The sequence below is a fragment of the Tenebrio molitor genome, chromosome 1 (assembly GCF_963966145.1).
Source record: "Tenebrio molitor chromosome 1, icTenMoli1.1, whole genome shotgun sequence".
Lineage (NCBI taxonomy): Eukaryota > Metazoa > Arthropoda > Insecta > Coleoptera > Tenebrionidae > Tenebrio > Tenebrio molitor.
The window spans coordinates 14,697,693-14,710,706 of NC_091046.1; the positions used below are offsets into that span (position 1 = coordinate 14,697,693).

The 13,014-nt window shown below is 32.2% G+C and overlaps 2 protein-coding genes across 6 annotated transcripts in view; one reads left to right on the forward strand and one right to left on the reverse strand.

The window, feature by feature from the left end:
* Window positions 1-202: 202 nt before the first annotated feature.
* Window positions 203-3,241, forward strand: LOC138124453 (U6 snRNA-associated Sm-like protein LSm5). The gene is made up of 3 exons (XM_069039502.1): window positions 203-399; window positions 481-677; window positions 3,167-3,241. Exons 1-3 carry the CDS (start codon window positions 357-359, stop codon window positions 3,194-3,196), a joined length of 270 nt encoding a protein of 89 aa, XP_068895603.1. The 5' UTR covers window positions 203-356; the 3' UTR covers window positions 3,197-3,241.
* Window positions 3,242-4,025: 784 nt separating this feature from the next.
* Ae2 (Anion exchanger 2) overlaps window positions 4,026-13,014 on the reverse strand; it is a 141,653-nt gene continuing 132,664 nt past the window's right edge. For all 5 annotated transcript variants that reach the window (XM_069039445.1, XM_069039428.1, XM_069039438.1 and 2 more), the window contains 2 exons: window positions 9,363-9,533; window positions 4,026-5,546 (listed from right to left, as the gene is read on the reverse strand). In XM_069039445.1, the coding sequence (XP_068895546.1) occupies window positions 5,475-5,546; window positions 9,363-9,533 (243 nt within the window). In that variant the 3' untranslated portion in view covers window positions 4,026-5,474. The remainder of the gene's footprint in view (window positions 5,547-9,362; window positions 9,534-13,014) is intronic.

The following is a 13,014-nucleotide window of genomic DNA, read 5'->3' on the forward strand; positions in this document are numbered from 1 at the left end:
TATTGGGTGCACAAATTGTAAATATTTACATACGAAATTGCATAATCAATTTTCAAAGTGCTCAAAATTTAAAATGTTATCGAAATCGCGGTTAAATAAAAAAGTTGTTTATCCTAGATATTTAAATCCAACATGTACTCGATTAATCATCGTTCCGAGCGTACGTCTGTGCTTGCATTTTATGTTCTTTACGTTGGTCAGGTCAGGCACCAGACACCAGTACCAACCGCCACCTGGCAACTGTCAATAGTGTCAATGTCAAAAAGTGGTGTGGATGTAAACACTTATTTAAATGAAATCATATTTTATTTAGAAATTGATCAATTGAAGTTTTTTTAGTTTATTTGGCTTCCATTATGAGTTCTATGCCTGTCACTTCTTCAACGCTTCTACCTTTGGGTATGTAAAATAAAAATTGTTTTGTAGGCTAGCACAATTGCCGGTAACATCATGGCTAACAAAAGATTCTGTTGATTTCAGAGCTAGTAGATAAGTGCATTGGTTCGAGGATACACATTATTATGAAAAATGATAAGGAAATTGTTGGGACACTTTTAGGATTTGACGATTTTGTTAACATGTTACTGGAGGATGTCACAGAATATGAAACGACACCGGAAGGTAGAAGGATTACCAAACTTGATCAGATTTTATTGAATGGGAACAATATAACTATGGTAACTAACTATATTGTTAAGCATTCTGGGTGAACCATTGAACACAAAAATATTCAAGTATAGTTGGTTGCAAAAAAACTGGTACTGTTAGAATAAAATTGAGACATTTTTATAATTTTTTCACAGTGTGAAATCTTTTTAGGAGAGATAGGTTAGAATTGTGGTCAAAATTAAATTACATTTAAAAAAGTTATTTGATAGGTATTGTCAAGTAGACAATTTATTGATGAATGGACAAAATCAAATTTACATTAGGAAAATGTTCATCTCTCGTTTTTTTGCAACCTAAGATTTATGTTTATATTTTTTAAATCGATGATATTGCATGGAATCAATATGGTGTTACAAATTCTAGTCTATATTTTTTGTCATCCACATAAAGAGCGATCAAATTATCCATGAATCCGAAATCGTATGTCGTTACTTGAACTCACGCTCCAATAAACACAGGTTAGATCTTGACATATCAATCGCAAAGGACATACGGATTCAAATTCATGGATGACTTGACTACAAATTAATTTTCATACCAAAATTTAATTTTTTATTAAGAACAACTCCTTTTTGGAAATTTTCTAATTACGTTAATTCCATTGATTCTTCTTTAAAGTCTTCTTTAGAAAAAATACTTAATTTACGTTTAACTGATTTACAATGGTGTCAGTCCACTTTACCGATTAGATTTGGTGGACTGGGAATTCGCCGCATTTCCGATATTTGCCTCCCTGCTTTCCTATCTTCAGTTCATGGTGTTAAAAAGCTTGTTTCTCAATTACTAAATTCAAAGGATAATGAGCTTATTATTCACCATTATGATGAAGCTTTAGCAGTCTGGGATGTAGAAAATGAGAACGAAAGACCAACAATTCCACAATTTCAGAAGAATTGGGATAATATCAATATCAAAAGAATAATTGACAATGACTTAATCTTTAATTCATCTAGGGACTTGGCTCGTTTTAAGGCTTTGCAATGCAGAGAATCAGGATCTTGGTTACATGCAATACCTTCTCCTAATATTGGTACTCTTTTAGATAACACTTCCTTCCAAGTTTGTATTGGTTTAAGATTGGGTTGTAATCTTTGTACACCTCATATTTGCAAATGCAATGCGAAAGTTGATGAAATTGGTATTCACGGTCTAAGTTGTTCCAAAAGCAGTGGTAGATTTTCAAGACACACTGAAATTAATTCTATTATCAACCGGTCTTTGACTTCTATTCATGTTAATTCAACTTTAGAACCAAACGGACTATCTCGTGATGACGGAAAACGCCCTGATGGGATGACTTTAGTACCGTGGAATAAAGGTCAACCTTTGGTTTGGGACGTTACTGTCGTAGATACACTTGCAGACAGTTACGTATTGAAAACATCTGAAGTCTCAGGTTTTGCCGCTGAAATGGCTTGCAAACGCAAACATAACAAATATCGTTCAATTATTTCGTCAAACTACATATTTAAAGGTTTAGCCTTTGAAACCTTAGGCCCTTGGTGCAAAGAAACAATAGATTTCATTAATGTCATCGGAGACCGACTTATCGCGGAATCAGGGGATTCAAAATCTAAGAAATTCCTTTTTGAGAGGATTTCCCTTGCCATTCAACGTGGAAACGCTGCAAGCATTCGGGGCACTTTTCCAGATTCCGCATTATTATCGGAAATTTTCGCATTGTAAATTAAAAATGTTATTTTATGTTAAATTTTAATAAATAACTTTTCACATTTGATCGCTCGATATTAGTTGTATTTTATTTTACAAAGTGAAGGTATACAAATATGGAACAGTTGCTTCATCATCTTTTTCCAATAAGAAAAATGTGCTTATGATTTTGAATTTTTTTACCGTATTACTTGAGAAAAATATACATATTTCAGAAGTTTAATTGCGAGTATTACAAGTATTACACAGGTGCTTGTTATGCAGCCAGCTAGACAGAACTGGTTTTATGGTGTTCAACTAAACTTGTCAAAGTTTGGTTATTTACCTTCTACCACATAATAAAAGTATACATTTGTTACAATATTTCCCGGAAGTTAACACTGTTTTAATTACTTTATCTACGATCGTGTAAAAAGGTAGGCACTTTTTGCACTAAAAATCTTTGTCAAAGTTGATGTTTAGTGAACTGACGGAATCGTATCATAAAACTTTTAGTGCACGCTTTTATGGCACAGAACTGTCAGAATACAACAATGCAATTTGTTGGAAACATTGTTTAGAAGTAGGTTGCGAAACAAATCAATAATTATTATTTTATACAAATTTATGTTGATCTCACGATCGTAGATAAAATGTCGTAAGACGGACGTGTAAAAAGTTCCTTTGTTGCACTCACATCCTTTAAAATACTCCCTCGTACCTCGGTCGTATTTTAAACCCGTTCGTGCAATAAAGGATAACTTTTTATACTTATATCTTAAATAACTATTTGACACTTTACTCATCCTTTAGAAATTATATAATTATGTCTAATTTTTTGTGTTAGCTTGTTCCAGGTGGAGAGATGCCCGAATAATGTTTCTGTTTTTTTATATTTACAAATAAACTTAAATAATTACAATGTGGTCATTTATAAACCAGAAGTAGGTACCTTTTCCTTTTTATGTATTAGATGATTGCGCGAAATTCATGTTTCATGTCAAAATGTATGTACCTACTTGGATTTCCAACTTTTGACTAAGCGGAAGTATCAAAACTCCGATTTTATTCAAATTCCAATAGATGTTTTCTTTTGGAAAACACATTTAAGATAATGTACTATGACGTTGTACTCTTTGCTGGTAACGTTGGTTTACTCAGTACAATTATGAAAGTCTGTTAGGCAGTTCAGTGAGAATAAATTACTGGGTACGTGGACACATTACTTCCGATTTATTCTTATTGGTTGTATTTTCCAAAGGGACATTTCATGAACAATTTATTTGAATTTAATTAAATGAATCAGCACTGAAAACTTTTTTAACTAAAATGCACTGTTGTATAGTCCGTACGGCGTACGCTGATAGATTGCACGTTTTTAAATTCCAATTCCAAAACATAACACAGTGAAAAATACAAAACTCTCCATTTCAATTGTTTCACATTATGTAGAAAACCGTTGTAGCCCTGTAAATTAATTCCCGCCACACTTGTGTCTGTGTCTGACTGTCTATCTTCTGCCAAAAAACGTGCAATCTATCAGCGTATTGTACGGAGGATATGTTTCATTTCATAGATATGAAAAGAACTTGTAAAATATAAATCTGGCAACCAAGTTGATAATCTAAATCATTGTAATGGTACTAGGACTCTGGAATCCTTAATGGTTAATAATTGGGATTATATTAAAAAAAAAACACGTCAAATCATCTTATTCATTTATAGAAATAGAATAGACATTTTTAATCACAGTTAGAAACTATGTAAATTTAAGTTTTGATTAAAACTAGTCTACAGAATCTGGAAATTTTGTTAAGATCAATCTCAGAAAATACTGTTTTCAGGTTTGCATTAAACACCTCTTATAATTAACGAATCGTAAACTCATTATGTATCAACCATAATTTGTTACATCTATTTTGGTTAAAGGCTGACTTCACGATACACAAGTTAATGGTAGAATTAATAAAACGAGAAGCAATCATGTTGCGCGTTATTTCAACAATGATGTTGAATCCATTGTAAAACGTTTAATTTGAAAATAAATGTGATCGTATCATGTAGTCACCCTGAGTAAAATTTCACATTTGTACAGTTTTCAACTAACGTAGAACATATTTTAAGCTTAAATTTCGATGTAACTAACGAATATAAGTACTACAAAGGCAACTAATTTTATCATACCGCACCAAAGTGAGCCATGTTCCAATCACAGTCTTCTAGTAATACCTAATTAGGACATTATATATTCTAATTCATCTGTTATTAAAAGACCTAGAAAATCATCCACCAGATCTACAGTAAGATGATTTTGACGCTAAGTAAGATGTACCTAACTAGACTAATTTTTTGCATTTACTTTTTACTCATTTACGTTAGAATGCATAAATTACACACGTCTCAAAACAATGAGCTTGAGTAAGGTATACGTTCTAAAGGCCTCATTCGCAATCCAAACTTTTACAAATCACTAGTGTGATAAAAATGTCTACAACGTGTTAACAAAAATAAACAAAAAATGAATACAATATAGTACACACCGCATGCATGCAACTGGTAAGTACTCGTACCTAGTTATAGTGATCATGATTTAAAATAGTTCATCATCCACTTTCGACAGTAATATTGTTATTACACAGTATTTACAATTTATGAATCGTGCCCACTATATCTTCATTAGTCCAGTTACATTTTTAATGGAATAAATATTAAAATGTTACATATTATACATTTCATTAAAAAGAATAAAATAAAATATGGGCACAATCACATTAATACTGATTTAGATATAATAATTTTGCGTGTTCAATGAACTCTTGTTATTTTGATAGCTAATTTTTTGTATTCAATTTTTTTTTATCCACGATCATTATAACCGTTAAATACAGAGTGTCTATAAATGATTGTGGGATCGATGTGGGCTTTGAAACTTAATAAATGATTAATAAAATAAGTTTCAGAAATAAAGAATTCTTTATGTTTCAATTTTAAAATACTGAAGAAACCTATATTAAGCACACCTGCAGTACCTAATGAATAGATCACAAAAAACGGTTAGGTCTCGACAAGACTTTAAACTTATTCATTAATGTCTACATCAGATATAGGAAGTGTACCTTTAATAAAGGAAATGTACTCGTTAAGTATCTAAGTTCCTATCCCGGAAGTGGTGCCTCCGCGTAGAAGTCAGGTTCGTCGTCATCGACATCCGGTTGGTCTCCATCAAGCTAAAATCATTAAACAACTTTATCAGTCAGACATGGCAAAGGGGTGTTTGATTATAAGATTACATACTCTTAGTTCGTTTACATTTTTACCTATTTAGTATCTTACTATACTATGCTATACAGTGAGGGGCAAAAGTAACGCAATAATTCGATAAATCATAACCTGTTGGTGGTTTTTTGATTTTTGAATGGACTTTAGTTAATAAATTAATCATTAATAAAGAAAATAATAAAAATATGTTTTTAATTTTTAACAATTTTTTTCTCAAGTTTTTTTAAATGTAAGGGGTTAAAATTTTTATACTGTCATGTTGACAGTTAAAAGACCTATCAAAATGATGACAAATAAATATAGGTTTAAATTTTTTTTGTGAATTTTTGGAATTTAAGTGTATATGTACTTGTGATACATTGTTGTTTTCAGAATAAAAATCTCTATCAGAAATACTAAAAAAAAAAAAAAAAAAATTATCCCATTTGAAAAAAAAAGAGTGTGTGCTTAAGACTGGCACGACAGAAGTGAAAACTTCTATGATGCTCGTTACTCATTTTAAGTAATATGTACCTATTCTATAAAAAATATATCATTATGGATGACTTGGAGGAATAAGGCTCGTAATAAACTAAACCTTTAAAAATAATCATTACCGTGAGTACGAATTAAAGAAACCAAAATAGATAAACCAAGAACCCCTTCGCAAACTATAAAAGTTAAAAAAATTATAGAAAAAAAAATCACTACCCATAAAACTTTTGGTTCAGATGTTAAAAGACATGTGGACCTTCCCGGTACAGCTTGAAATATTTGTTTTTTCACATGTATCGTAAACATTACGGTTAAGGTAATTTAAGGCAAGGGTCTATTGGAAAAGCTCATGGGAAGCTATTTATAGTTTCTACTGAAATGTAGGTTTTGAAACAGTTTACTTCAGGCAGTCATAAAAGATCGTCAAGACTGTGGTTAATTTCTCCAGTTTTAAGCAATTTTATCACTTATGAAATTATTTGCTAGTCAATTTAGTAATTTTTCTGACGTATTAACCCATACACAGTAAGAAAAGTTCGTACGACCGCATCGCCTTCATGCATATTAAAATAAATTTCTACACGCGTCTAACTGTAATCACTGTATTTGGATGAAGTTATTAGTGGTACTTATTATTTAAGGGAACAAGAATGTTGGCTGAACTGAATTTAAGTTATCGTAATTAAATCATTCTGGTATTTATTCGGGGTAATGCAATTTACCACAATAACACGGGAATGACTAATATCTCACCAATTGCAATCAACCACAGATTTTCTTGCCATGAATTAACTATTATATGGATTATTATATCGTTTAAATCCAAATATTCCGTGCGAAGTGTTTCGATGTTATAGTAAACTGTGGAACGTTTTTTGTGTGTCGGTCTCGGTCCCCTAAACAATTAACACTACAAATCTATTTTCATTGTAGCATTATTGAGTTGAGTTGACGTAGTACCATTACCGTTTCATTACAAAAGATTTTCCGAAAGACTAGGTTTGAACATAGCGGTGAGTTTAAAAATACAAACAAGTTGCGAGGCAATTGTTTGTATTGTAACTCTCCTTTGATAAATGCCAATGCAGTTTTTTACCTCACAATTGTGTTTTCCTAAGAGTTCTTTTTAATTATAATGAATTCTGGAAAACAATTTAAAACATTCACGTGTCCTAACAAGATTTAAAACCAAATTTCTTTTTGTTGATAAAAAATAATAGTAGTTTATTTGACGAGTTTGTGTGTAAATTGGGACTTTTTTGTCCCATATATAATTGTTGATCACACGGTATTTGTAACTTTTTAAAATTTTAAACATTTTTTTTTGGTCCACGTAATGGTAAACAACAATGGTATCTGGCAACGGCTAGAGGGGTAGGTAAGTAAGGGATTGAAGCGCTCTTTTACCCCTGACGGGAACTCGAGTTATGGATTATATCAGTTGATAATTACCTGACGGGAATTCTTAATTCTTGCATTACTTTATGACAAGAAATAAGTCAGACGGGAATTCGAGTCCGCCCGTCTGACCAGGTTACAATATGTTCACTATTGCCAAAATCACAACTCCAGCCCCTAATAATTACAATTGCACTGCCATAAAATCAAATTATAAATGGGAAAACTATATACATTAAAAATTTTAAATGTCAGTCATAATGACAATTAAGCTTAGGCTACACATTTTTTTTCGAATTGACAGTAAAATAACTGGCGAAATTCCGTGATCGTAACTCTGTGGCTTGATGCTAAAAGGGCCAATGTCAGTATTTTGCTGTTTTGAGTTAATCATGCATTCGATTTTTTTTCTTGCTCTTTTTCATATGCTAAAAGGCCAGTGTCAAATTCAAACAATAGTAGAGATATCAATGTAATGGTAGCCAACGTCACTATGAACTCAACCACATCAGCTAACGCTAAAAGACCAATGCCAATTGCAATTTTCTCAATGTGACAATTTTGACATTGGCCCTTTTAGCACCAAGCCACAGAACTGTACTTAGATAGGTTTATAGCATATTGCTTGGTAGTTGTGAACTGCGACTAAAAATTGTAATAAAAAAAGTTGAAGAAAACAATCCCCTCATTATTAAAATTACGGTCAGATTCTTGAACAACTATATGCAATATGTACTGAATTTATAATAGTTCTATAGTTTGTAAACATTGAGTTTTATGACGGAAGATAAATTACATTCTCAAGTAGTTTACCTTTTGATAAAAGTTTAATATGTATTAAAATTAAAACCAGAGTTGTCGTATTTTTTTGAAATACATACCTACGCAATTTTGTAAAAAAAAAACATATTTTAGATATACTCTCATTTTATTTTCGAGAAAATTACTTTAGATTTTTTATTAACTCCTATTTCATATCTTTGTTGTAAACTTTTTTTGAATTTGAATTCTTAATAGGTACAGCACATGTTTTCCAAGGAATAAATTCATTGCTTTAAATAACAAGCAACAACGAAACATAATCTTGTATGAACTACCGCATATCAGAAAGGCAAAATATAACGAATGAAGGACAAAAGAAAACCTTGGACACGCAGAGTTCGATGTTCCGTAACAAATGAATATTGTCTTCGTGCCATTCGTATAAAGTTATGGACATCTAATTGCTATTGTTTTTGGTTAAATATCTAAACTACAAATAAATAGGTATATCGTTTAATAGAATATGTATTTAAAAAATCAATTCCTACAATTTATAATCACCCCATTTACAATTTACAATCATTACCATCGTGCAGGGAAAACATATAAAATTATCTGGTTTATGATGAAAACTTATTACTTACCAAATATTTTCAAGAAAATTTGTTAAGGGGGTGATTCAGACTGACAACAATGTGCAAATTGTTGTGAAGCACAATGTTATTATAATTAAATGACGTTAGTTTCCAGTACAGATTACTGGATTATTACGGTTAATGTCAACAATTGTGATAGGCACATTTTAACAATCTAAATAGTCTTGCGGTTAATAAATTAAACAAAATTCCACACATACGTAGATAATAATTTTGTTAATGATATTTTAAATCATATTTTCCAGTATAAAAACTTGTTTCCTATAAACATTAAAAAAATACGGTTGTAATAAAATTGTTGTATTTATTTATGCCTCCTTAGCTGATGCTGATTCATCCTGTACAATAATGTCGATTAACCGGACGTTAATGTGAAATTCTTGATAAGATAAAGTTTGTTTTTCAGTGTTATCACAAAAGTATTCCATCATTGTACTTTAGTTGTAAACTATTTGCTAGAGAAGTAATACTTACCGCTCTCAATTCCCTTGGAGAAAATATGCGAGTTAAATAACTTCGTAGTGGAACCATTAAGATCAAAAAGAAGGGAAAGGCCAACGACGCTTCGGTTGATTTCACTGCCCACAATATGACCAAGCACATTAACTGAATGAAAGTGAATAAATGCATCTTTGCAGTTTTCACCTGAAAGACGAAGAGACGAACATTAACAATTATAATACAAGAAACACACAACTGAATAACAACTACTTCTCATTTTGCATTTACCAAATTTTATACACTTAGGTATAACAGAAATGACAGCTCGTCAAAGTTTGACTATTTTCACTACATCTGTTCCGTCAAATTTTCCAACAATTTTAAATTTTAGAATTGGAAGTAAACAATAGTTACATACAGGTGTCCCAAAAATGGCGTACTAACTACTTACTACCGTATCGAGGATGTTTAAATGTACACGAAAAAAATATGGAAAAAAATTTTCAGACAAAAAAATCAATTTTTATAAAAAAATTTTTTTTTTTTTTTAATAAAAATTGATTTTTATTATTATTATTATTAACGGTAATACAATAATACAATGTAAACAAAGATGTACTCGTACAACATCACCATGCAATGTTACCGTAGTGGATTTAAAATAATTATTTCGATTTCCAAAGCTTCTAAATTCTCTATTATGCAGGATTAGATATTGGTAGTGAGTAATCTTGTACTTTATGATAATATGTACGATTAGAGGTAGCTGTCATGACAATTTAATACATATATTTTGAAATAATTTATCTGTTAAGAGCCACTTTCAAAGACCGCCAAATCAGCAAATAAGTCCAATAGAATTTTCTAAACATTTTTCTGACGTTTACGGTAGTCTCTTCTACACCGTAGTGCACCGTTAGTACGCCATTTTTGGGACACCCTGTATTTACATTAGAGTGCGGTAGATGTATTTTACAGCGCGACAACTAGGTTTAGGCACTCGGTTTCGCATCGTACAGAATTTCTGTCACAAACATTTTGAATGTCAGTTATAATGACCATAAAACTTAGGCTACACAAGTTTTTTCGAACTCACAGCACAATTGTTTTTGAAATACACGATCAAAAAGAAACAGAGAGCTCTAGAGATCCTAAGAAAGCGAATTGACCGTTTTTTTTTTTTTTGTTTAATGATACGGCAAAAAAGCCCCTATCCGCGTACTTTCATCTCATTCTGAGATATTACCGGTTTTTTTGGCACTGTTTTTTAAAAACACCCTGTATAACTGACGAAATTCCGTGGCCGTAACTGTACGAATTTTTGACAGCTGAATGAAATTGTCAACTTTGATGCCTACTCAATTGTCTGAAATTGACATCTTTCTTATTGTGTCGTAGGAAATATGTAGTTATTTACGAACCGAGTGCGAGAAGACACTTTTCGCACATGAGCGCATTATTTGAGGCACAAGTGACGAAGGAGCGAGTGCTTCATTTGCGCGAATGTGCCGAATACGTCTTCGCGCATCGAGGTTTGTACAATACAGGTGATTTTGAAAGTGGTGCAGATATTTTAATCACGATCTACTGGCTTCATGTAGAACTCGTAAAAAATATTTAAAAAATTCAATGTCAAAAAATAAAATGACATTTTATTATCAAGTCAAATTATTTTCAGAATGCTCAAAAAGGCCAATGCTTTTTGGATGATTTTGAAGCACTAGTGCGCGAAATCTACGTTCGCGGTTAACTGTTGCGTTTGAAGTTAGTGAGTTCAAAAAATATATTACACATAAACAATACAATAAAGAAAATCAGTCAAAACAATGACATGCGAAGTTCACTATGAATTTTAATAGGAATGATGGCCCGAATAGGTTCAAACAATTTTGATAAGAAATTTCTTATTTTATCTGATAATGTTGTAAAATAGTAGTTTATTTGACGAGTTTGTGTGTAAATTGGGCCTTTTTTGGCACGCGTGGGCCATTTTAAAACGCCAGTGGACGAGCGTTTTAAAGGCCCACGAGTGCCAAAAAAAGGCCCAATTTACACACGAACGAGTTGAATACAACGTTTTTTGGTTCGACGAGCCCCTTAAAGGCTCCAAATCGCTTAAAACCTTTAAAATTAGCTTGACGTTTCGTTTTGACAAGTTGTGACATTTATCAAAATCCGTTCACGTAGGAGAAAATTCTCAAATTCTGACAGTGTCGAACAAAAAAATAATTTTAGAAGAAGGTTCAAGTATGGGCTAAACCCAATGCTAACACCTACACATACCACGAAGTAAGCTAAGTACAAATATACATGGGGATAGTTTCGTAAAGTAGGTATAAATATGTCGCAGTCGTATCGCAAAATTAGGCTAGCGGGCCAGTTTACAGAAGCGAAATTAAGTTAATAGAGAGTTTTCGCGTTATGTTTTTCTGATAACCGTGTACGCTAACGCCGGTGTTGCTAGGCAATAGCATAACCGATTCAATAGAGAGATATTGCAGTCTCATATACCTAAGGGTTAGCAGTATTTAGAAAGACGTTATTTTGACATCTAAGTGTCAATTTTTAGCACGTAGACGGTAATAACGATTGCTCTTTACGTAAATTGCCAACGTATACCGCAAGACGTTAACGTTATTTTTGACATTTCTCATATGTCAACAGTTTGACAATTCAAAAAAGTTGAGTGCGATTTGACCGAAATAAGTTAGAAATAAATTGATGAACTGCTTCTTCAATATCATCGTCCATTTTTGACACACTTGCAACTTTGCAATGTCTTTTAATAACGTTAATCACTATGCCGTTAAAGCGTAGCGTTATTTCATAGCGCATGCATTTATTAACGTATTACTTAAATAAAGTTTGAATGCAATATCTCCCTCTATATTACAATAAGCGATTACGGTAATTGCTCGCGAATAGCGTACCGGTTATTTTAACGGAACGTAACGCGAAAACTCTCTAATCGTAACCAAATGCGAGGTTAACTGAACACACACAAACTGGCCCTAAATGTTTTTTAATACATAATGACTAAATGACATGATTTTATTTAAACAGACTGGCAGCTTTCAATCATTTTGCAACATGTCCAATGGCAATTAGACAGATAGAATATTAAAAAAATTAGGAGTATTATACAGTGTGGAAACTTTTACTGGAATAAAATTCATAACTTGGACATAGGCGGTTTTTGTAAAAAAAATCCCGAAACAGGTCGATTTTTGTTGTTCCTTGCCCACATTTTGCCGCATATGGTTTTTGCATATCTCCTCCCGGAAGTGCGCAACCACCCCTAACTTTTTTTTTCAAGTGGAAGGGTACGCCAAGTGACACCTCGTTTGAAAGCTCACTTCGCAAGGAAGGGATACAATGCAATATTTGTTTCCTGAATATTTTCAAAGCCTACGTGCTAAAAAATAAAAACGAATTTTATAAATTGAATTCTATTTAATGCAACAAATGCTCAAAATGGGCACCGTTTCTTTCTTGGCAAATTGCAAATGTAACATGCATCCCTTACGTTTCGTAACATTTCCGGTGTGATTTGCCTAATTCCATGTCCAATACATTGCTTACGGTCTTCAATACTGTTCGGTTTTAGGCATGAAATTAGGCAAATCCTATCGGAAATGTTATAAAACGTAAGGGATGCATGTTACTATCGATTTACAATTGGCCA